The 22,250-nt window shown below is 38.0% G+C and overlaps 1 protein-coding gene across 1 annotated transcript; it reads left to right on the top strand.

Annotated features, from left to right (window-relative positions):
* The first annotated feature begins 15,590 nt into the window (after positions 1-15,590).
* Positions 15,591-21,652, top strand: hdhd2 (haloacid dehalogenase-like hydrolase domain containing 2). The gene is made up of 6 exons (XM_036529773.1): positions 15,591-15,691; positions 18,528-18,736; positions 18,962-19,046; positions 19,449-19,665; positions 21,280-21,343; positions 21,499-21,652. Exons 1-6 carry the CDS (start codon positions 15,591-15,593, stop codon positions 21,600-21,602), a joined length of 780 nt encoding a protein of 259 aa, XP_036385666.1. The 3' UTR covers positions 21,603-21,652.
* The last annotated feature ends 598 nt before the right edge of the window (positions 21,653-22,250 follow it).

Below are 22,250 nucleotides of genomic sequence, written 5' to 3'. Positions count from 1 at the left end.
ATGTATGCTAATTCTGGTAAAAAAAAAAATGGGCCCAGTTGAGGGTTAGTGTTAGGGTTAAATTAATCTTGCATATGTTCCTTTTTCCTTGCTTTAGCAACATTTTTGTTTATTTCAGCATGAAGCAAACCACAAAGGACATTTTCACAAATATAAAAAGGGTTTAAATTTATTTTATTCAAGAGGAAAGAATTAGGTCCCTTGTATAGGAATGGGTCCTTTTCTGGACCACTTGCTTGATTCTCACTTGCTGGGTCATTCTTTTCAAGCTTTCAATTCAAGCTTTATGTATTTTTCTATTTAAATTGTTTTTGCTTTTTTAAATGGAAAGATGATTACAGACAATAAGACGAATTAATTTCCCTGTGTATATATTCTCTTGAGAAATACACAAATCATACAACCCACAAAGAGTGTAAGAACCATTTACATGCTGCACAGGAATGGCTGAGGTGGAGATCTCCTCTGGCTTTATTGACACTGGCTTTATGAAAGTTAAACTTGTGCAAGTCTTCAAACTCAAACTTCCCTTATTTTATCTTACTTTGAATGCATAAAATATTATTAGCAGTGTTATTTCTATTAGGCAGCCCTGTATTTTCCTTGTTATTGCTGCAATGTGAAAATACTGTGTGGCAACCTGGCCTGATTAGTCCTGTTACCACCGAATATGTGTGACTATTGACATGATTAAGGCCAAATTGATCAGCATTAATAGCATGGGAGGAAATATTGTGCAGTATTTCAGATGGAACACCAACAATTCCCAAACAAACCAGTCTCCCAGGTATGTATGTGCACGTGAATATAAGTACTGTTCTTTGTAAAGAACCTATGGTGCAAGGCACCCTGTTGGTGTTGTTGTCAGAATTTGTCTTTCTTCTGCTACTTTGGAAAATGGTGGTTTAGTGAAATCCAGACAACTTGTGCAAACTTGCAGAATTCAGAATCTGATTAGGCCTCATGGGTGCCCTTTGATTACATGATTCTGCAACAAAATCCAACATGGTGGTCGAATTTTGACATGTAGGACTAAAATAATAAACCCCCCTGAAACTTTAAGGATATATTCCCAATGCCATCCCACACATTACATTGACGGGTCTGTCATAATTCAGTTTTCATGGTAATGAAAATTTAGCACATTAGTTTGAACAACATCTCATATACATTTGATTCTTCTCACTCAGATAATGGTACACATTCACTATTGACAATGAGACCTTTCAAATACATATTTTAGCTAAAAATATGGCCACCATAGGTAAGTCTGCAGTGTTTCTACATGATACTCATATGGGGACATCTCATTTACCATTTAATCAACAGTGTCACATTTACGTGTATTAATATTGTGGGCTGAATCTCATCACTTGTAATCAATTTGTACAAACTCTATTCATGGTTACATTGCCATGAGAAAAACAAATGAAAATCAGGGTTCAACATTAATGCTTGCCCAAATGCCTCAGCCAAGTAAATACATTTATCAGGCAAGAAAAACTGTCCGGTTACTTTAAAAACTACAAACTAGGCAACTAAGCAATTTCACACATTCAATGGGATTGCTGAGTAGACAGCATCAAGGTGCTTCTCTACCAAATGGCAGAAGTACTTAATGCCCTTAACGTATTTGTCAACTACGCTGTTGAAAAACATCACAACAACACACCTTCCACCGCAACAAGTCTGGCAAAGGATACTGGGTCATGGCCGGTCATTCTCTCTGTTGTCAACTGGAATGACATAATGTACCGAATTTGTCATTTCAGCAAACTGCATCAGAGCTCAAGTGTGGCTATTGACACACTCAAAGGGAGAATTCAGAGGTGTGCAAAAGTTTCTACAGGGTATAGAGACCTGAGAAATCACTGAGGCAACTGACATAAAAATAGGTTTTTCATCCAGGGAGAGTTGGAAAGAGAATTAGTCAGTTCCCTTACAAATGTCCCAAGGAATTGACTCTGAATCCCAAAGGCTAAGTCAATCAGGAACTGTACATTCCCTTAGTGCATTCAACTATCACCAGTTTGTTAGATTGATTCACCCACTTGGAGGCGTCCTTTTATTTATTTAGATTTTTCCACAGCACTAGGGAAATGAGCAAGGCAACTGAAGAAGGCCCATTGCAGGGTCACTGCAACAAAACATGGAGGCCAGACTTGGGGACACTGCGGCAGAGGATATGGCATGTGAAAAAAAACAGGCCACCAAAGTATCTGAAGAGATGCTTCTGCTTTTTCAAAATGCTGGATGATGTTTACAAAGACATTGTCCAGCATTTCAAAAGCAGAGGCTCTTCCTAAATTTGAGCAACGCAATATCTCTGCTTGTAATGGTTCCAGTAACTGTTGCATTGGGACAGTATAGCTTCTCCTGTCTCAAGCTGATAAAAGCCTGTCTGAGGTCCACCATGACTCAAGAATGTTTGCTGCCCTGGCCCAGCCCTGGCATCAGCCTGGCTTGTCAGCTTCAGCTCATATGTAGCCTCTCCACTTCCACTCTCACTGCTGCTCCAATTGTTATTAGTGTTTTATTATTACAATGTACACATGTCTATGGTTTATAAATTATTTCAGCTAGGTAGCCCATTGATGTCATCAAAATTCAACAGCTTAGTAAAATCATGGCACAGTATAACATATATTTGTTAATGGTAAATGTCTTAAATACAGCTGGCTGTAACTGATTTCTGTTATTCTCAATAGCACTGTTCATCAAAACAACAATACTGACTTGAAAATAATCTGAGTAATCCTAAGAAATGTATTAATTTACACTGAAAGCCTTTTTTATTTTTTATTACAGCATTTAGAAGGTTGTAATATCTCGTCTTGCTTTGTTTGTTCTGTGGTTTTATGTTGCAGATCAGCACATCAATAACAAGCAAGATTGGTTGCTTGTATGAGAGACTGTCCCATCACATCATTCGTGCTGGTTTGTGGGATGTCAAGCTCAAAGTGACCATTGGTTTCTCCTTGGCTGAGGGCTTATTTGATGGCTGATCTCAGGCACCGCACCTCCATGACTAGGGATTGAGATGGCCCTTAATGCTGGGGACATATCCTTCCTGACTCCCAGAACGAGGGCTTGAGAGCTTAAGGGTGGACTCTGGAATGCAGCATCATTTTTTCTACTGCATTACATCGTCACAAATCCTCTGGTGCCCCAATAATACCTTAGTAAACTCAACATTGGTCAGTCTTGTCTGGATAACCTATGAACACATTCAGCCTACAGCTGCACATGTTTGTTGCAGTGTGTTGCAAAGTATTACACGCAATACCAACTACAGATGCAGCGAAGTGTTAGATGAGATAGCATTGCTGCAATATCTGTCCAGAGGATTGAACACTTGGAACAGCTAATAAGAAATGATTAAAGAACGTCTACACACAAACAAATGCATGTGGATTTTAACATCAAAAATAGGAGTTTATTTACTGCTGCAAGTTGTTTTATGAACACTCACCTGTCCTTCTGCTTTGGTAGTATGTAGTCACTTGTGGTTTCAGCCCTGTGTTTGGCACTGGTGCTTGTTTTGTGTGGATGGTGGTGTCCCTGTTCAACCTTTTGTGACACTGGACGTACTTTGCGCCACATTTTGGGAGTTGAAAATAAAATCATCTTCTAGATGTCAAAAATATAGATGCAATATTAAATGCACTCAGATCTTGTATGTTGCTCCAGATAATAGTGTCAGCTAAATGTAAAGAGCCTGAGTAATATCTTTTTTTTGCCATGACCAAAAAAGAAAAACCGATAATCAATTAATTTCTACTCTAGGCCTGTCACTCGTTCTTCTATGTGAAAGTATCAATTTGACAATATGATGATAATAAACTGTAAATAAAAACAGAATTATGGTAAGCCAGTAGTATTCATGTGCCATTGTATGTTTCATAAATGAAACATGCAGTGCTTCTAATCATAGTGAAACCTATGTGCTTTGTGTTGCTGCTGCCATCTGGGTGAAGGAAATCATAAATTAAACAATAGACAGAATTCAGAGATTGTTCTGTGTCTCTCAACACATGTCTGGAAAGCATTAAATGTCAATATGTAGATCCTCTCAGTTTGATATCTCTTAATTGTATAACAGTGTAAACAAGGAAAAAATCCATTTGCAGAACAGTAGTATGAGAAACCATGACAGTAGGTCATAAAGATGTGTTTAAAGGATATATTCTGTTACAGAGGAAGAATTACGCCTGCACAGTAATCAGAAATCGGATTACTTTGACTTTTACTATATAGCTTGACCTTTTTTTCCTGGATGATTGTCAACATATGGAGGACATTAACTGGGCTCCATTTAAATTTATCATTGAGCAGGACAGATGTTTTTATTAACACTCAATTTCCCCTAAATATATAAAAGTAGGAGATTTTGTTGAATTGCAGCCATATGTTTTTCAGAGGGATCAAACCTACCAGTGTAATCTGAGATTAGTTTGCCATAATCTTAGTCCAAGATTATGTGATGTGGCTTCATTTTTTGTGAAGTATCACAGGTCAGAGTCTTCAATGTTATAGGCACACCAATGACATCTACGTACACATAGTTGTATCCATATATATTTTGTGAAACCTTATATTCTGCATGTGAAAATCTGTGCAAATAACAGTGTTTTATACTAGTTGTAGGCTCCATGGTGAATCTATGAATTATTTTGAAACAGATACATACAGTAATATGTAGTTAATGTGTTTTATAAATGACATTTTTATAAAAGGGTTTATCATTTCCTATAAAGACTTTTGTTCTGCATTTTGTGAATGCAAAATGGGATAATATCCTGACTGTAGTGTCCATCATGAAATTCAGATCTTATTTAATATATGCATAATTATATAGTAGCAATACAAGCAGTAGAGGTAGAACTTAACATTATAATGTATATTTACCTTCGAATAAATTAAAGGATTTCTGTGATAATTGTCAAATGCTTCGTTTGACTTGGTTGAAATAAGCAAAAGCTTTTCATTGTGTGCAAGCTATATTGTAAGCGAAAAGGTGAGAACCTACCTTTTTAGAAAATGTAAGGAAATCATCATAATATTCTTTATCTCTCAATTGTAAAGAAGAATTACAGCATGGCAGAGGCTTGGCATATCAGTTGCAAATGTATAAAGAGGATTTTGGCTGTCATCATCTCCTGTGATGAAAAGGCTTTTCACCATTTTATTTGATCTCTTAGCAAAATACCTTTAAATGCGATGCATCTGTTAATGTTTAGTGAGACACATATGTTTTTAATGAGTGATTAATCCATCTTAATGCTAACCCTCTTAAATGATTACCAAAGAGGCCAGGGTACACAAACTCACCCTGAGCAATAGATCTGAATGTTTTTCACATTAAACTCTTTCCCCAAAACAATCACAGTTAGCCAGTTTGCTTAAACGCATATTTGCTAGCCCAAAAAATAAAATAATTGACCTTATTTGTGGGAACTGCAAAAGCCACCTGGCTTTGGAGCTGGATCTCTGTTATGGATGAGCAGCTGTGTTGACGGCCACCTAACCTTACTGCTTCAGCCAACATGGAGAAAGCTTCAAGTCAACATGAAGTTAAAATTCAATAAATGGGTTGATTAGCTGTCTCCATCTAAACTGGCTTTCACATATACCCTATTTAGAGTGGTCTATTTGAACTACATTTTACAGCTTTAGTTCAGTTCATTTGGCCAGGTGAGAACATGCATTTGAACTTAGGCGTGTACCAAACAATCGTACCAATTTGCCTAAAAATAGTGATCTCGGTCCTCTTCCAAGTGAAATGCGGTGTGGTTTCTTTGGAGTGAGAACTAATCCAACTAATTTTATCTAACAGGAAACAGCCCAAAATATGCAAAGCATTCTTGGCTGAATAAGCTGATATATCACGGTTTCCTTTTTCCCTATAGCAAACCTTTTCAGATGTACCAATGATGATTAGGTGATTTACGCAGATAAATACAGTCTCCTATGGCTGACAAATCTCTGGCCATGTTCAAGTACACCAGCTCTGCGTAGATCCTGCACAAATCATCTGATCATCATGGGTTCATTTTGAAAAGCAAATCTGTTCAGATGTAAAGATCATTTTAACAGGCTTACATGAAGATGGCCTGTCTTCTCCAGCTACATAAAGTCATTAACCTACCTGAGTTGTCTACTCTGTAAGACACTGACAACATGTCATGGTAGGTACACATCAGAGTGTACCTTCTTCTACAGAAACATGTGAATCATTACATTGTTCATGCATTGTAGTCTCGACAAATGTTTGTAATGCACATTTTCTTCATAGCTTGTTAAAAAAACAAAGAAGGATAATAAACATGATATGTAAGAGATGGTCTATGATTGCCCCTGGATTCGAATCAGACCTTATATGTTTTCGAGCATGCAACCTCATAAGACATGGAATATGACGTGTTCTCCCACACACTGACTACACATATTGCTACAACAGAATTTGTACGTGGTAGGAGCCAGAAATTACGTGGTAGGAGCCAGAAGACGATCACCTCTAAGTCTGGCCCCCTGCCATGGTCAAAATCCCCTGGCAGAGCAGCAATTAGACGGTGCATTGACTGTCCTGACAAACAGAAATCCCACTGAAGGTCACTGACTCCACAGCAATAGATCCTAAGGGATACATGGTGATTTATTTGTCTGTAATGTATTTGACTGCTAACCTGAGAAGAAAATGTATAGCTGAGTAAGAGGAATTTTAATCTTGCTTTTTTTGAGTTAACAATGTTTTCTCACTGTTATACGATTCAGTCATAGAACACACATTCAGTATCACTACAGATCAATTCACTGTCATAGAATACACATTCAATATCTCTAAACACATTAAATATCACTGAAAATGAATTCAAAGTCATGGAATATGCACTCAATATCATTTAAATAAATTCACAGCAATTCAGTATCACTGCAAATAATTCCCACACATGGTAGTGAGATTGCACAGGGGAAGGGGGAGTTGCACACCTGCCACTAGGAGCAGTTAAACCACCCTCAGATGGAAAACACCAGATGGAAGGGAAACAGGAAAAGACAAACCAACCCTCGGTCCTGGTTATCTACAGTTTATCATCAAAGTTTACCAGAGAGCCAATGAGCTCTATAATGTAATTACAGGCATTCTGTTTAAAATTGTACATCAGAAAGCATTAAAACAGTTGTGAATCCAAAAGAAAACCCAGGGTGGGTGAAGCAGGACACACAAACAAAATAAAACAAACTTACAAACAAGACAAACGGGGTGGAATACACCTCTGTTAGAACTTATATTAAACACAGACAGCAGGATGAAAGCCTTCAGTTTAAACATAGATGTAGAATTGATGGAACTGATGGAGTCTAGCTAAGGAGTTTGGGGTAGAAAGTGAACTTTTAATTTAATGCTGATAATTGTTTCTTGCTTCTTCTCTGTAGAAATTAGTTGCTTCATAAAAGAGGTGCAGCAATGGCTTGAGAGAGTGTGTAGGTGTTCAGACAGAGGACGTTTTGAGAGAATTTAAGGCACTATCAGTGTCCTTGCTGTTCTGTTAAAAACATTATCTTCAAGAAACACCTCAAGCACTTTGACTTATGCCATCAAAGTGAAGCCAATTCTGTTGCTTCTAAGTCAGGAGCACAACACCACAACATGTCAGGCTTATTTTGATGGCTGGAGTGGAACAGTTTCAAACACATTCATCACATAACTACTGTGTGTTTTGGTCTCAGTCACCATCATAATGTGCCCATCTTCCGACTTCTCCCATAGGATCCTCCATTGCTTGATGCTGTTTACAGATGTTGGGAGGTCAGACTACTTCATGTGATGTACTGAGTAGACGTTGGCATGCTGCCACTAGCCATAGTTTTTCTCTCTCTGCTTGCTATGGCTACACTGCTGGAGGTTACATGAAGCCACCTGCTAAGCACAGCCTGGGATGCCTGGCTTTTGCCCTTTCAGTTGTGCTGCTGATTTTACTGTTGGTATACTCAGGTATGACCTGTTCCCACTGCTCCTCTTTGTAAGATCTTCCCACAACTGCTCCCTGTTCTGTTTTGTCACTCTGTAGAGACATCTACTGTCAATGGGACACCTGTGGAGCTGTGTCTATTTACCTGTGGAGCTGTTGACTGAAATCAGGTACATAGTACTCTCTTCCAAGCATGCTAGATTGCTTGGGGATGGCCACAACTCGTAGAGTGAAAAGAAGCAGCGAATGGCTTTCCTAGCATCTGAGGAGGCTAGTACTATCATGTGATAAGGAGACCTGCAATGTTGGGTATTTCAAAGTTTGCAGTTGGGAGAAAAGTGGGGAGAAAATATATATTAACTATATAAAACTTCTGTCCTCCAGAAGCTTGAGTTAAAATGGTCAAAACAAATACATAGTGGTTCAGTGTGGCTATGATGAGGGGTTCAATATCTCCAGAGATCTCCTAAAAAGTATGTACTCACTGTACTCGCACTCAGACTGGATAAAAATGACAGCTAAGTGTAATATTTATTAAAAATATCAAAATAAGTGCAAATATATAAAAATACTCCTTATTTAACCTTTGCCTTCCACTATCATTGCTCTATTACACACAATCCAACTCACCTGGAGGGAGGGGCTAACCAATTAACTTTTTTCAATATACACACTATTATACAAATAACTACATTGCATGCATAGGATGAAATGATGGTAAAAATATGAACTATGGCTGAATACAAGTAAAATGAGTTGATTAAGGGGATCCCAGATGCATGTTTAAACATTCACAAATTTATTTATTTTATGATGTGTGTTGGTTGTGTTGACTACTGTTTGCAAACCAAATTGCCCCTCGGGGACAATAAAGACTATCCAATCCAATCCAATCCAAATACAGTGTAGAATACAGAAATAAGTTGCTACCTCTGTGTCAAAAGTAGTGGGAATCCATATATCTTATATCCCCAATATTTTGTTGTTATACTATAACAACAGTTTTTATAGCAGGGACATCGGCTAAGAAAATGTCAGTCATGAGATGGAAGCCTGCACACTCTCTCCACATCAGCCAGTGATTCATGGTTTTCCTAGATTTATTTTCACCAGAGCTGTCTAAGTGTATTGATACTAATGGAAAAGGTAAAATCAGGTTATGATGCCATAGACTGTTGAACACTACCTTTACTGAAAATACTTAGGAATAAGTGATTGGGTGGGATATTTGTATTTGCAGTCTTGACAGTATGAGATTCATTTTCATGTATAGTCCAAGTATCTCAATCTTTGAAGGTTTTTTGCAAATGAATTCTATAAGTGTGTGTGTGTGTGTGTGTGTGTGTGTGTGTGTGTACAGTAGGGGGAGCACCTGAAATATTATACAAACTAAGTCTATATGAACAGGGCAGTATGGATTTGGTTGATACAATTCAGCATTTAATAGTGAATGTTTAATTAATTTAATATGTAAACTGAAATTCCCATGTGTGAGTGTGCATGTGTGAGTTCCATTGTAACTTTGCCTGTGTATATACAGGTTTCGCTTTTCCTTCTTTTTTTCAGTGCCATGTCATTATTTTTCAATGGTTGTTTTTTTTCAGTATAATGTCATCTTTTTTTTCCAACAGTCTGTATCTCACCAACATAGGGTCCTCTTATCCTGTCACTTGCCAAATTATTATTTTTTATCTACTTATTTATATATTTTGTTCCTTTTAAAGTATCGGTATCATACTCCTGCACATAGAAATATACAAACATATGTACATACAACGTATGCACACACACACACACGCACGCACGCACGTACACACACACACACACACACACATACACACACACACACAATGTAGAAGGGCAGAAACATGGGGATAGATGGAATTTACCCATAAGCCAACAAGGGTAGAAAGGGAAGGGAGGGGGATTTGAAGGTGGGATCTTCAGCTAGAAGATCCAAGGAACAGGCCATTGGGGGAAGGGAAAGGAAGGGGAATCTTGGGGTGATCTGGGGATAGATAAAGATAGGATGGGATAAATGGTGTGGCGAAAATGTCATTAGAAGTCTTCAGTCTTATTTATTTATTTTTGTTTCTACTTGGTTAATTCTTTTTGTCATGATTAATATCTAACTCTAAAGGAGTAGCCTGCCTACTCTATGAACTGTCATTACTGCTTTTGTGCTACTTGTCATTACTGCTTTCCTTCAAAATAAAAATAAAAAAAGTTTAGTCCATATGGCTACGTGTCCAATGACGTAACAATGACAAATTACTGACAGTATGTTGATTGCACTTGACCAATCAGAGACTAGTGGGTGGATCAGATGTTCATTCTTGGTTGTAACGAATAAGGATTTTTAATTGTTTTTGGTCAAGAAAACATAAAACCAAACGAATATATTCTCTTGGCCATTATCTCTAACAGGGCTCACAGAATATTAACATTATTCATTTAGTTTCATCTTAGACCCTTACAGCTTTCTAATGCCAGTCTACAAACGAGACTGCTTTTTTGCCCCAGAAGCCACAGTGGTTGCAATTGTGGAGCTCAATTTCCGCTTTCGTCATTGCGTACTGGCTAAATTCCTGGAGCAGTGTGTGGCTCATTAAAATGACGCACATAGGGCGACGCTGTCTTGCTGCCATAGGTTAGTAGCCGTCTCACTACGTAGCTAATAGTTTTAGCAAGCTCCTTTGAATGGGAATGCAGCAGTCAACAGTCTTGAAGAAATATGCTATTTAAATTAAAAGGATATTAATTATAAGTCAGACATCTCGACAGGCGCCTGGCGCAGCCTCTGGAAGGTGACAGGAATAGAAGGTCCGTGTGGCGAAATCAGTGTTTTTGTACAGATTTACTCAAATTGATCTGCATAGCACGATAGCTAATACCCGAAAACATTAGCCTAACAGTATCTATCAGCGTTGTTCCTGTATTAAGCTTATATGCGACAGGCTTTCTTAATGCACTGGACGCATTTTACTACTCACAGGGAAGTTATCATGTAGGTTACTATAGCTAGCAATTTTAGCTGTGGCTATTAAGATGACAAAGTGATTTCATCAATTTAGCAAGGTAGACGCAATCTGTCGTTTTGAGAAGAAGAATCCATTGTAATCGTCATATATGTGTATTTGTGAAAACAAGCGAGCTACAGTACAGAAGCACATCCTAACTCCAACGTTGCGGTCCTATCCAACTGTCATACCCCAGCTAAGTTTATGATACAGCAATCCAGCTTGCACGCTATTAGGCTATCAGTGTTGATGTGCTTTCAGCATCCACACCTTGCAAAACTCTGGCTCCAAATTTGCAAATTCTGGAACTCAGAGAAGATAAGGTATGAGTGAGAGAAAATAAATGTGTAAATGACATTCAGAAATGTCTAATTGTGCCTTCTGCTAATTATATAGCTTGTTGGGCTGCCCTATGTAGCAAGCTCAGAACAAATATAGAAAATACAAGTCTTATTTTTGTTATTCAACCAATAGCAAAACACGACATACACTGATTTTTACAGTGTATATGTAACCCAACAATATTGTTGCTGTGTGGGACATCTAGATGTCATTACTATTGCTACATGTCCTTATTATGCCTGCTACCAACAGGCAGGATCTGCAGCACTCCAGAAAAGGTGGGATAATTGCAAATTATGGTTAAATTTCTATAGTAATGAAAAGGAACACGGATGCAAAGAGTTCCTAATGTATATAAGCAGCGTGAAAGGTTATCATAAATGATAAAGTAATATTTTAGCCTACAGTATTTCACAAGTACATTAAAGTGCGCTGTGGGCAACACTACAATATTCTTTGAAAACATACTGAGAACAGGCAACCAGCCCTGAAAGCAGTAGTGGGACAATTTGGCTATGTTGTAACAAGGCTAATAACTAAGTAGCCATTCAGCTATTTCCCATCTTTGTTGCAATTTAAAACATGTATTTGTAAAAAGGTAAAATGTAAACAGGACAAATGAAACACACAGCTAGGCATGAAAGTGTGTATTCAACATCTCTCTTGGAGTCAAATGTAGGAAATCAACGTTCTTGAAGTTAAATGTAATCTACACTTGTTTTCATTTAGCTTGTTTGGACAGTTGATTCTACCTGAGTTGTAATGAAATACAGTACCTCAAAATCAAAAGTGAACACTACCTAAAGTTTGGCTTCGTTCTTAAATGGTGTTCATTGTTTACAGTTTGAGTTGTTGAGTTGAGTTTCAGTGAACGTGCAGGCAGTTATGACTAGCTTGTTAACTGCTGTAGTCCAGCATATGATATGATTGGATGGTTACATCACATTACCATTGACTTGCCGATCCATGTTCCTGAAGCTAAGTATGACATTATCAGTTAAATCCATTTTTAGCAGAGGTAAAATGAAGTTGTAATTGGCTACTCTGAAGATGACAATAGGTACCAGGTGATATTGCAGAATTAGAAAACAATACCTGCGTGCTGCTTCTGAGTCATGTTAGATTTTACCCATAAGCAGTGACAGCCTTTTGTGCATTCAGTATTTGTCATGTAAGAGTGATTATGTGAGCACACCTGTATACTGTATATAGACAGATTGACACATCAACAGTGCCTTCATTGATCTGAGGTTGCACAGTTACACACATTGGAAACTAGGTAATCATATCAGTAAACGATGGAGTACACGTGTTTGTGAATAGATATATCGGCAATGTGAAGAAACATATAGTTGCTAATAAAACAATGTGAGTGAAGTTACATATAAATGCATAAGTTGCACATTAGTTAGAGGTTTTTCTTTTATTTAACAGCTAGAGTTACACATTAGTATTATGATGGCTTGCAAGTGTAGGCTACACATATTTGTAATGGCTCATGAAGATTTATGGATCAGATTAAGGACACTAATAGATACTTTTATTTATTTAATGTAGGACCTTCCAAAGTGTGGACAGCAGGCAATATATTGAGTTTAAAAATGAAAGTGGGTGACATGCAGGCTTATAGCAGGCTTTTACCACCCTTGTAACCTGTCTCTGAATCTCTTGCTTAGTTCCTATGTTTGCTGGGCATATAATAATTTGTTCTAAAAACTCTCATGTATAAGTTTAAAACTTTTGGTAAAAACACAGATCCTGTAGAGCAGCGTTTCTCAAACCTCTCCTGGCGGCCCACTGTCCTGCGTATCTTCTATCTATCCTTGCTGCTTGATTAAATCAAGTGTGCTCAGATAATAAAAAGTGCCACTGATGAGTTCAGTCAGGTAGGTAGAGCAAGGATAGATAGAAGATATGCAGGACAGTGGGCCTCCAGGAGTAGGATTGAGAAACACTGCTGTAGAGGCCTCTGACAGTAGAGGCCTCTCAACATGTTTTTTATTTCCCTTTTATCTAGGAACTATCATTGGTGGAATCTCTCTGAAGTTTCTTTTAAATGTAGTATCTCTCAATTGTCTGTATACTTCAGTTTTGTAATCTGTGATAGTCTGGATCACAATGGCAAAGCCTTTGTCAGTAGGTTGTACAGTAATTGAAGAGTCTGCATTTCAGTCTCTGATTGCCGTCGTCTCCTTCTTTGCTGTATTATTGAGGACTTTGTACTTCCCTTTTTTTTTTTTTTTTTGAAAATTCAGTCTGTCTTTTTCAGCAAGCCTACAGTATCTATCAAGAGGTGCATTTCTGTCATTGGATAGTACAAAGAGGGGTTTTGTCATGAATGGAGTGTTTTTTTTTTCTCTGAGAATACCATTCTGACATGGTAGAAAAGACCAAGGGGACTGTCCAGGATAGTAGAACAGAAATTAACAGGATTCAGGGTTTGTATGCATACAGACATACATAAAAGTTTACAAAAATGTAGTAAATTACTTTGTTCTGGCATATGCAAGGTCTCTCAATGTATTTAATCCACAGATCCATACATTCAGTAACAGCATTAGTAAAGTGTACATTCTGTTACTGATAAGTCAGAAGGCCAGTGTTTCTATCAATGTAATTGAGTAAATAACTACCCTGATTTAGACATGGAGGATTTGTGTCAAATAATCACGACAGTGTTCCTTCAGAATGTACCTGATCATTCCTTTTCAATGGTCATGATTTTCAGTCTTGGTGCTCTTGTGCCTTTGTAAGAGCATCCTAGCAGACAGCTTCATGTATTATTCAGTCAAATTCTTCAGCTTTATAACACAGTACATTCAGGATCTTTTGTCCATTGTCTTGACCTCCATTCATTGAACACTATTTAACATTCACTAATGGCACTGTTTGTGAGGAATAATAACGCCTCCATTGAAATGCTCAGATTTTGCTATGTTAATTTTGATTTTTGACTAACTGTAAATATATTTGCATTGCATTTGAATTGTTTGAGATATTTCCCTTACCTGTGCTATTTCGTTGCATGCTGGGGGACAGAAGTTAGAGATTTTTGGCACTGCCCAGCCAGGCTAGTAGATGAAAAATTCTACAAGCCTAGCTGAAATACCACTGGCTCATGATAATTCTCATGTGTTATGCCAAAAGTAATTTTTTTTAAGAATTAAAATGGTAAATGATTATTGGAAGAAATAGTTTTGTTTATCATACTCCAACAGTAATAAGAAGACTACTATAGAAAATGCAGTGGTCTGTATATCTGTGTACAAATTTTGTCATTCTTAGTACTTGCTCACAGAAAGTGATTGTCCGTACTACCCACTTCTGCATAATATATAATTGGTATACCAGTGTTGCACCATTTTTTTAACCCCCCCCCATTGGAGCTGTCTAACCGTTTAAAGGTATATTTTAGGCCTGTCTAATATAACGTGGGTGTTTATTCCACTCCATTGCTCGAATAGGGAAACATGTTTCAGTATGGGTAAAGTATGGGTAAAGTATGGGTGTTAAATCAGTGCATGTTTTTAATGGGAATGATTCTTGAGGGTGAACAAGTTGCAGTAGTGAAACAAATTTTGCTGGATGGGCAAAACCGATGAATTATTTTTGCAATGGTGAAGAATTTAAAAGATGGCAGATCATCTGCACACTCTCCCCAAAAGCAGCTGCCATTGCTGTCTTCCATTGGAAATTGGCAGGCAAAAGCCTTACATTTAAGGTATGTAAGCAGAAACATTTTTGATTGGGTAACTGATATTTTTGTGCAACTAAGTAAACGTATTTGTATTTTATTCCACAAAAGCCTTAGATATTCATGTGCTGTGTAGGTCTACCACTGTTGAGCTTTAATGAGAACCCATGTCACATCAGGATAACTGTCCTTTCGCCTAACTGTACACGTCTCACTCGCCTGGCAGTCTGGGAACCCAATATTAATACACACCTTTGTCAGAAAACTAGTGTTGGATGTGCAGGTGAATATAATTGCCATCCCTGATGTTGTTGACTCTATGGGTGCGTAATACACACTTTAGACCCAGGTCTCTGTTTAACAGCGTTTGTAAAGGCCATACATTACAGGAACATGTACCAGTGCTGTGCCCTGCTCAATCCCATGGTAGAGCATAAAGTGCCATCCCAGTCATGAAATGATAGTTAAAGGAAATGGAAAAACTCATGTTAGCTTTATGTTAAAGTTCCGAATTTACAACATAAACACTGATGTAAGATTTCCATCTTTGCAGGTGGAGTCATGGCGAAGCAACAGGCACTGAAAGCTGTGCTCATCGACCTTAGTGGCACGTTGCACATTGAGGACACAAGTGTTCCTGGTGCCCAGGAGGCTCTCAACAGGTTAGTCCTTTCAGAGCTGCAAACTGTAATAAATTGTGATCCTGTTATCAGCTGCATCGATACACCAATTGGGTTGTACCTGAACACTTCACCCACTGCTATGTATATTGGAGCTAACTACTTTTCATGATGGATGAGCATGATGGGCCTCATAGATTCAGATTGGAGGCTACTTGTTTTCATAGTCTTAATGAAGCATATCTTGTCATTCCTTTATTAGTAACACATGTATGGCCTCTGTGATCCAAAATGTATGATAACAGGCTGGCTGACCAGTTTGCTGTATAAATGTGTGGCCACTGCTTGTTACTACTGGCCCTTGATTGAAATTTAAAATGATAGTAGAACTATATGTGGAAAGTAATGTGTGGTTTGTAATGCCACATAACTGGGAAGCAAGGCCACTTTTTAAAGCATACAACTTGAGACATCTGAATAACCAAATATCTGTTTTAGTTAACAATAATACATAACACACTATAACCATAAACTGCATTATTGAAATGTTGTGTGTTGGGGAATGTGTTAATTGTTTTGGGGAGGACTACACAAATACCTTCAACAATGACCCATCCACTAAGCCTAATCATGGCAAAATGGGAAAAAATGAAGAAGGAAATATTTGTGAAATCTGACAAAATAATTTCTGCAAGGTAAAAAGAGGGACAAAATCGCTATTAAGTAGGGATACCGAATTAAGTGGCCACTTACTGTATGTTGTATATAGATGGTCTCCAGCAATCTGGCAGAGCGGAATGGCGAGGTGACTCTTTCCTGCTTTTTTACACTTGCAACACAAAGTTAGACAGACACTATACTCTTTATATGTTATGATGAAAAATCACAAGGCCAAATTACAGTACATGATAAAATGTAGGAACTGTTGGATGAGTTTGCTTTGGAAGCATACTTGTTCATTTTATATGAGGGAAAGTCATCCAAATGTTCTGGTATAACTTGGTGTGAAATTGATACCAGTAATTTTAATGGTAGACCTATTTTTTGCAAGTGCTTCTATAGACTGTTATAGAGAAAAAACTTTTTTAAGGTTTATGTCACCATCTAAAATTGTCAAACCCTTTGTATTTCTGCTCTGCTGCTGCTGAGATGTCTTTTTGAGAGGAGATGTGGGAGCACTCAAAGAGCAGTTCATTCCCATTTAGCTGGCCATGCCCGATGGCCTCAATCACTCTGTCTCCAAAGGAGAACAGCATAATAGCCATGCTAGCTTATCAATTTTCCCTCAGTTTAGGCACAAGTGGGTAGTAAATGGTGAATACCCTCTGCATTCTTTTGGATATGAGATAATTCTCTACCTGCTTCTGTTTTGTGACAGTTTGGCAGTTTGGCTTCACCCAGTCCCTTGCTGACATTTTGTAGTTCTGGAGCATGTTCTTAAGTAGTCAATGACAAAAGGATAAGTTTCTCATCTATAACCTCATGATTTATTATTTATGCAAGATACGTAGTAATTGTCTGTAGTGCTCTGAAGAAAGCAGGGTACAGTTCCATTTTGGGAGTGGGTGCTGCCTGGTTGCCATGTTGTATGATAGTTAGGTCTCTGCTGGATGTACAGGAAGATCTGTTTTGTTGGTTCTCTTATTTATAGGTTTTTTGATAAATGTTTGTCCAAAGACCTACCAGGGCCATATTAAGAGGTTTACATAACCAGATGATCACATTTTGTTCTGTAAATTGTTATTATTAGCCAAACAGCACAGGAGATATTCAAAATGCACTGGTGCATGCACTGCTATCAGGAAACCAATTACCAATTATTGAACATCCAGAAATTGATTGAAAATGGTATACTGTACATATTCATTTTTAGGAGGGTACAGTGCAGACACAGCCTACTTCAGATAATGTTTTACATTACAAATTTCCAATTGCTTTTTTTATTGTGCAACGTTTGCACCTGTTATGTCATTGGCCTTAAAGGTAAACACAATAAAGCCAGTCTATTTGTCAATCTGTTTTGAAGAAGTCCCTTTTGCATCTTTGGCATTTACTGTTTTTACATGTTTAGAGTGAAAGTTCAGGACAGACTGCACCCTCAGGCATTGGCTGGAGAAATGTAGTCCAGTCAGAGGAGGTCCCACCTTGTTTCTCAAACTCAACAGGGACACATGGGTAAATTGTCTTGTCAGTCTGTTCTGTTTTATATAAGCTTAAAGAGAGGAATATCAGGCTCTGTACTTAAATATTTCAATGTTTAAATTCATATCCCAGATGAGTTTCATCAAAACGTGTTGACAGTTTGCCCATAGGCCACATGTTCATGGCTTCTGCTGTAGTCCATTATTGCATTGAAATGATAAAACCTCCAGCATTTTGTCACCAGAGCTCAGATTGACAACATCAGATTCTTCAGTTTAAAAAAAATTTTTATGAGGGTACTGTCATCCCACTCTAGACTCTTTGAAACAGTAACACAGACCCTTTCAAACATGTTGACTTGCTGGGTGTCAAGATGTTAATCAGATGAATTTCGCTTCTCAGTATTAACGGCATTCATCACATTCACACAGTCAGCACTTCACTCTGTTATGTCTTCACCATTGTCTGTTTGGTAAGCATTGTTCTAATGCAGAAGTGCAACATAGACGTAAGGAGCAGGGTTTGTAACCAAAAGGCTGCTGGTTCAATTCCCCGCTGGGGCGCTGCTGCTGTACCCTTGGACAAGGACCTTAACCCAGAATTGCCTCAGTGAATATCCAGCTGTGTAAATAGATAACATAAAATGTTTGTAACCTATGTAAGTCGCTCTGGATAAGAGCATCTACTAAATGACTGTAATGTAATGTTTTTTCTTCATCGCTATTCTCTGCCGCAGGTTACGGCAAGCCCCAGTGGCAGTGAAGTTTGTGACAAACACAACTAAAGAATGCAAGCGCATGCTTCTGGAGAGGCTGCAGAGACTGGGCTTCTCCATCCAGGAGCAGGAGATCTTCACCTCGCTGACCGCCGCGCGTAACCTGGTGGAACAGAACAGCGTGCGGCCCCTGCTGCTGCTGGAGGACAGCGCCCTGGAGGACTTCTCTGGTGAATGCACAGATGCGCACACGCGATAGGGTGCACCTCTGTTTGTCCTCAGTGTGTGAATGAGGCTAACGCGACAGCCGTGTCTTGAAAATGTGGATTTGAAAACAGATTCTGTCGGGAGAAGATAGGAAGATATTGTCTCAGCTCTCAAAACAAAGAGCCCATGGGTTGTAAACTTCTGTGCTTCAAGAAAATATATTGCCAGCTTCTCTTCCTGTATTACAGGTATTGCAACCTCAGAACCCAATGCTGTAGTAATTGGACTAGCTCCTGATCATTTCAACTATAAGGTGCTTAATAATGCATTCAGGTAAGAAATTAAGTGATATTTAAGTATGCTTAAATCATTGCTCCTGCTGTTAGTAAGTACAGCCAACCTATGGCGTTATTGGTTTTATATAACATTCTTAGTCACTGTAGTGTTGCCCTCAGAAATTTGTTTTGTTTTGGTGGCAGGCTCTGGAGCATGGGAGAGACGGTTGTGTCAGTCTCTTGTAAACAAGAAAAGCTGAAAACTATTTCCTGTTCTACTACCTGTACTTATATGCATGATGTAACCTGTAGCATCCATGCCAAAAGACAAAATTTCTAAAGAAATAAACAATTTCAGTGTATGAAAATGCTAGAGTTAAATTGTAGGTGCATTTCTTGTTCCTGTTTTCTTCTGTTGTATTTGTACCCCACCCCTGTATGTTCCTTAAAAAACACTAAGGTTGATCCTGGATGGAGCTCCTCTCATTGCGGTGCACAAAGCCCGGTACTATAAAAGGAGTGATGGGCTGGCTCTGGGACCGGGTCCCTTTGTGACGGGGCTGGAGTATGCCACAGGCACCCAGGCCACTGTTGTTGGTAAGCCTGAGAAAACCTTCTTTATGGAAGCCCTGCGGGACTTGGACTGCAAACCTGAGGAAGCCATCATGATTGGCGATGTAAGTAGGAATTTGTAACTGTAAATAATATTTAATGCCACTTCATTTTGATGCTCATATCCTCTATGTTGCACTCACAGGGTGAAATATACAATCTGTGGGAAAAAATGATCCAAAATCCTTTTCTTTTAAAATGGCGCTTAACAGTAAAACAACTTTGTTTTCATGCTCTTCCTGATCTTACATATTTGTCATTTCAGTGAAGTGCACTTATTAGTCATAGAAGCAGATGACTCTCCCATTGATTTCTTAGTTTCATCCCACAGTTAAGGCAGGGTATCTATAAGATTTTATCAATACCCAAATTAATACTTTTCGAAGTTTTCACTATTGCATTGATACCAAATGGACAAAAGGAAACTTCAGTTTCAGTGTCCATTATATTTACTATTTTTAATTATGTCCATTATTAGTTATAAATTTAAAAAAAATAAGTTAAATATTATTCTAGTCCTTATCCACAGAGAAAATTTCGGTTACAAATAATGCATTTTATTCCAGTAAGCACAAGGGCTTATTTATTTATAATTCATTCACGTCACTATAATTAGTATTTTGAAAGTCCTTTCCTGGCATGCACTACTCTGACAATGATACATTCCTGGAGTGTTTCTAGAACATCTGATTGGGATTTTTTATTATTCCCCCTGGGAGAGTTGCCTCAGGTCCTTCAGATCTTCTGGACATTATGAAGACCAGTTGAGAAGATTTATTTTGTGCTCAGTTGACCATTTCTTGGTAGTTTTTTCATAATCGTTGTCATGCTAGAAGGTTGACTTTCAGCCAAGTTTGAAATTTTTGCCAGGGATAACACAGATTCTGGCTAAAATATCTTGGTATGTGTTCAGAAGTCATAACGCCCTCTATCTTAACAAGGGCTCCAGAACCTATAGATACAATACAACCCCAAAATATAATAAACCCATACAATGTTTCACAGTGGGTATGGGTTCTTTCTCAGTTTCACCTTCATACATGATATAACCCTGTGCTTCCTCAACAGACAAATGTACGTATTACTGATGTAAATAAAATTAATGAGGAAGAATATGATGAAGAAACACAAAGGGGTATTTGAATTACTATACTCGTTTACAATTAAGTATGATAACACATTTCATATTAAACACATCTCAGTAAGATATTTCTTGAACATATTATTGAAGAATTGAAGCAATTGATTATACATCTTGCTTGAATGACTGTTTCTACCTAATTATTTGGTAGGCAAGTATATTTGCTGTTAATTAATGCCTTTTTTTCTTATACCTGTTAGCTGATTGCAACATTTGTCCAGAAGCACGTCGCAAGTTACATGTATGGGAGACACATTTGAGACACAAACAAGGCACAAACATGATGCAGGAGTTACAACTATGAGCTTTTAGCCAAATAACTAGCCACTTTTGTCTTCATTGATAATGTGTTATGTAGAAGAAAGACAGCAGTATAATAGAAAGAGCTTTGTTGTTCATTCCTATTACAGTAAAGACATAACTCATAGTAGATGAATTACTTTCAGCACTAAATTTATAAATAAAAATGTTTAACCTTTTTTAAATCACTGAATTTCTTGTGTCCAAGTGAGACATGCATCTCTGTCCTTACCAACAGGATGTCAGAGACGATGTAGGTGGGGCTCAGAATACTGGAATGCGGGGAATTTTGGTCAAAACCGGTAAGAAGATCAAGTCAGAGTGCAACACCTCCCCAGTGCAATATCTTAATGAAACTGTAGTTTCATGTTTCAGTTGAATACATTGAATCTCACAGTCTCCTCTATAACATTGCAGAAAAACAAAAATGACATCTATTTTCATGTCTGCTTTCCAGGTAAATACAGGGAAGGGGATGAGGGAAAAATCAACCCCCTGCCATATGTGACCTGTGACAACTTCCCCCAGGCTGTGGACCACATCCTTAAACTGCTGATCTAGCACTGACCTCAGTACTGCAAGAGGTTGGTGCACCATGGCATCAGCTGTGATGGGTGAGATAAGTATGAGACAGATAAGAATTTTACAAGAACTCCAGGACAAAGATTAACAGTGCAACAGGTTTTCAGCTGATGGCCTTAAGGAATTATGGATGATAATAAATAGAATAAAATATTACGAGTGTAAAGACGTCCATTTAATAAACATTTACTGGTAACATTACTGGTAACATGTTTTTGCCTCATACAGTGTTATTTGATAAAGTACAGTTTTATCCAAGCTGTACATAGGATATTATTTTCTCCTCTCTTCTGGTCTTTTATTATTACTTCCTGTGAAGTACAGACGTGCTTGAGTTTGTCTTCCTTTTTGTTTAAACAGTACTTGAATGGGAAACATAGGAACTGTGTTCTGTTAAATCCTCCCTGTAGTTACTGCACTGTCTTCCTGCTAGGGTGAAGTCATTTATAAAGAATATGTACTGCAAACAGGACTGCAAACTGTCGATCACTTCTCCCATATGCATCCATTATGTTAATATGTCAAAAAAACATGAATTCTGTGCTATCAAACAATGCATATGAATGGTGTATTGACATCTAATGCAAATATAACAATGTAGGGATAAGGTGCAAGAAACAATGAAGG

Source organism: Megalops cyprinoides, chromosome 5, assembly GCF_013368585.1.
Source record: "Megalops cyprinoides isolate fMegCyp1 chromosome 5, fMegCyp1.pri, whole genome shotgun sequence".
Lineage (NCBI taxonomy): Eukaryota > Metazoa > Chordata > Actinopteri > Elopiformes > Megalopidae > Megalops > Megalops cyprinoides.
This window is presented reverse-complemented; position numbering and strand designations above follow the sequence as displayed.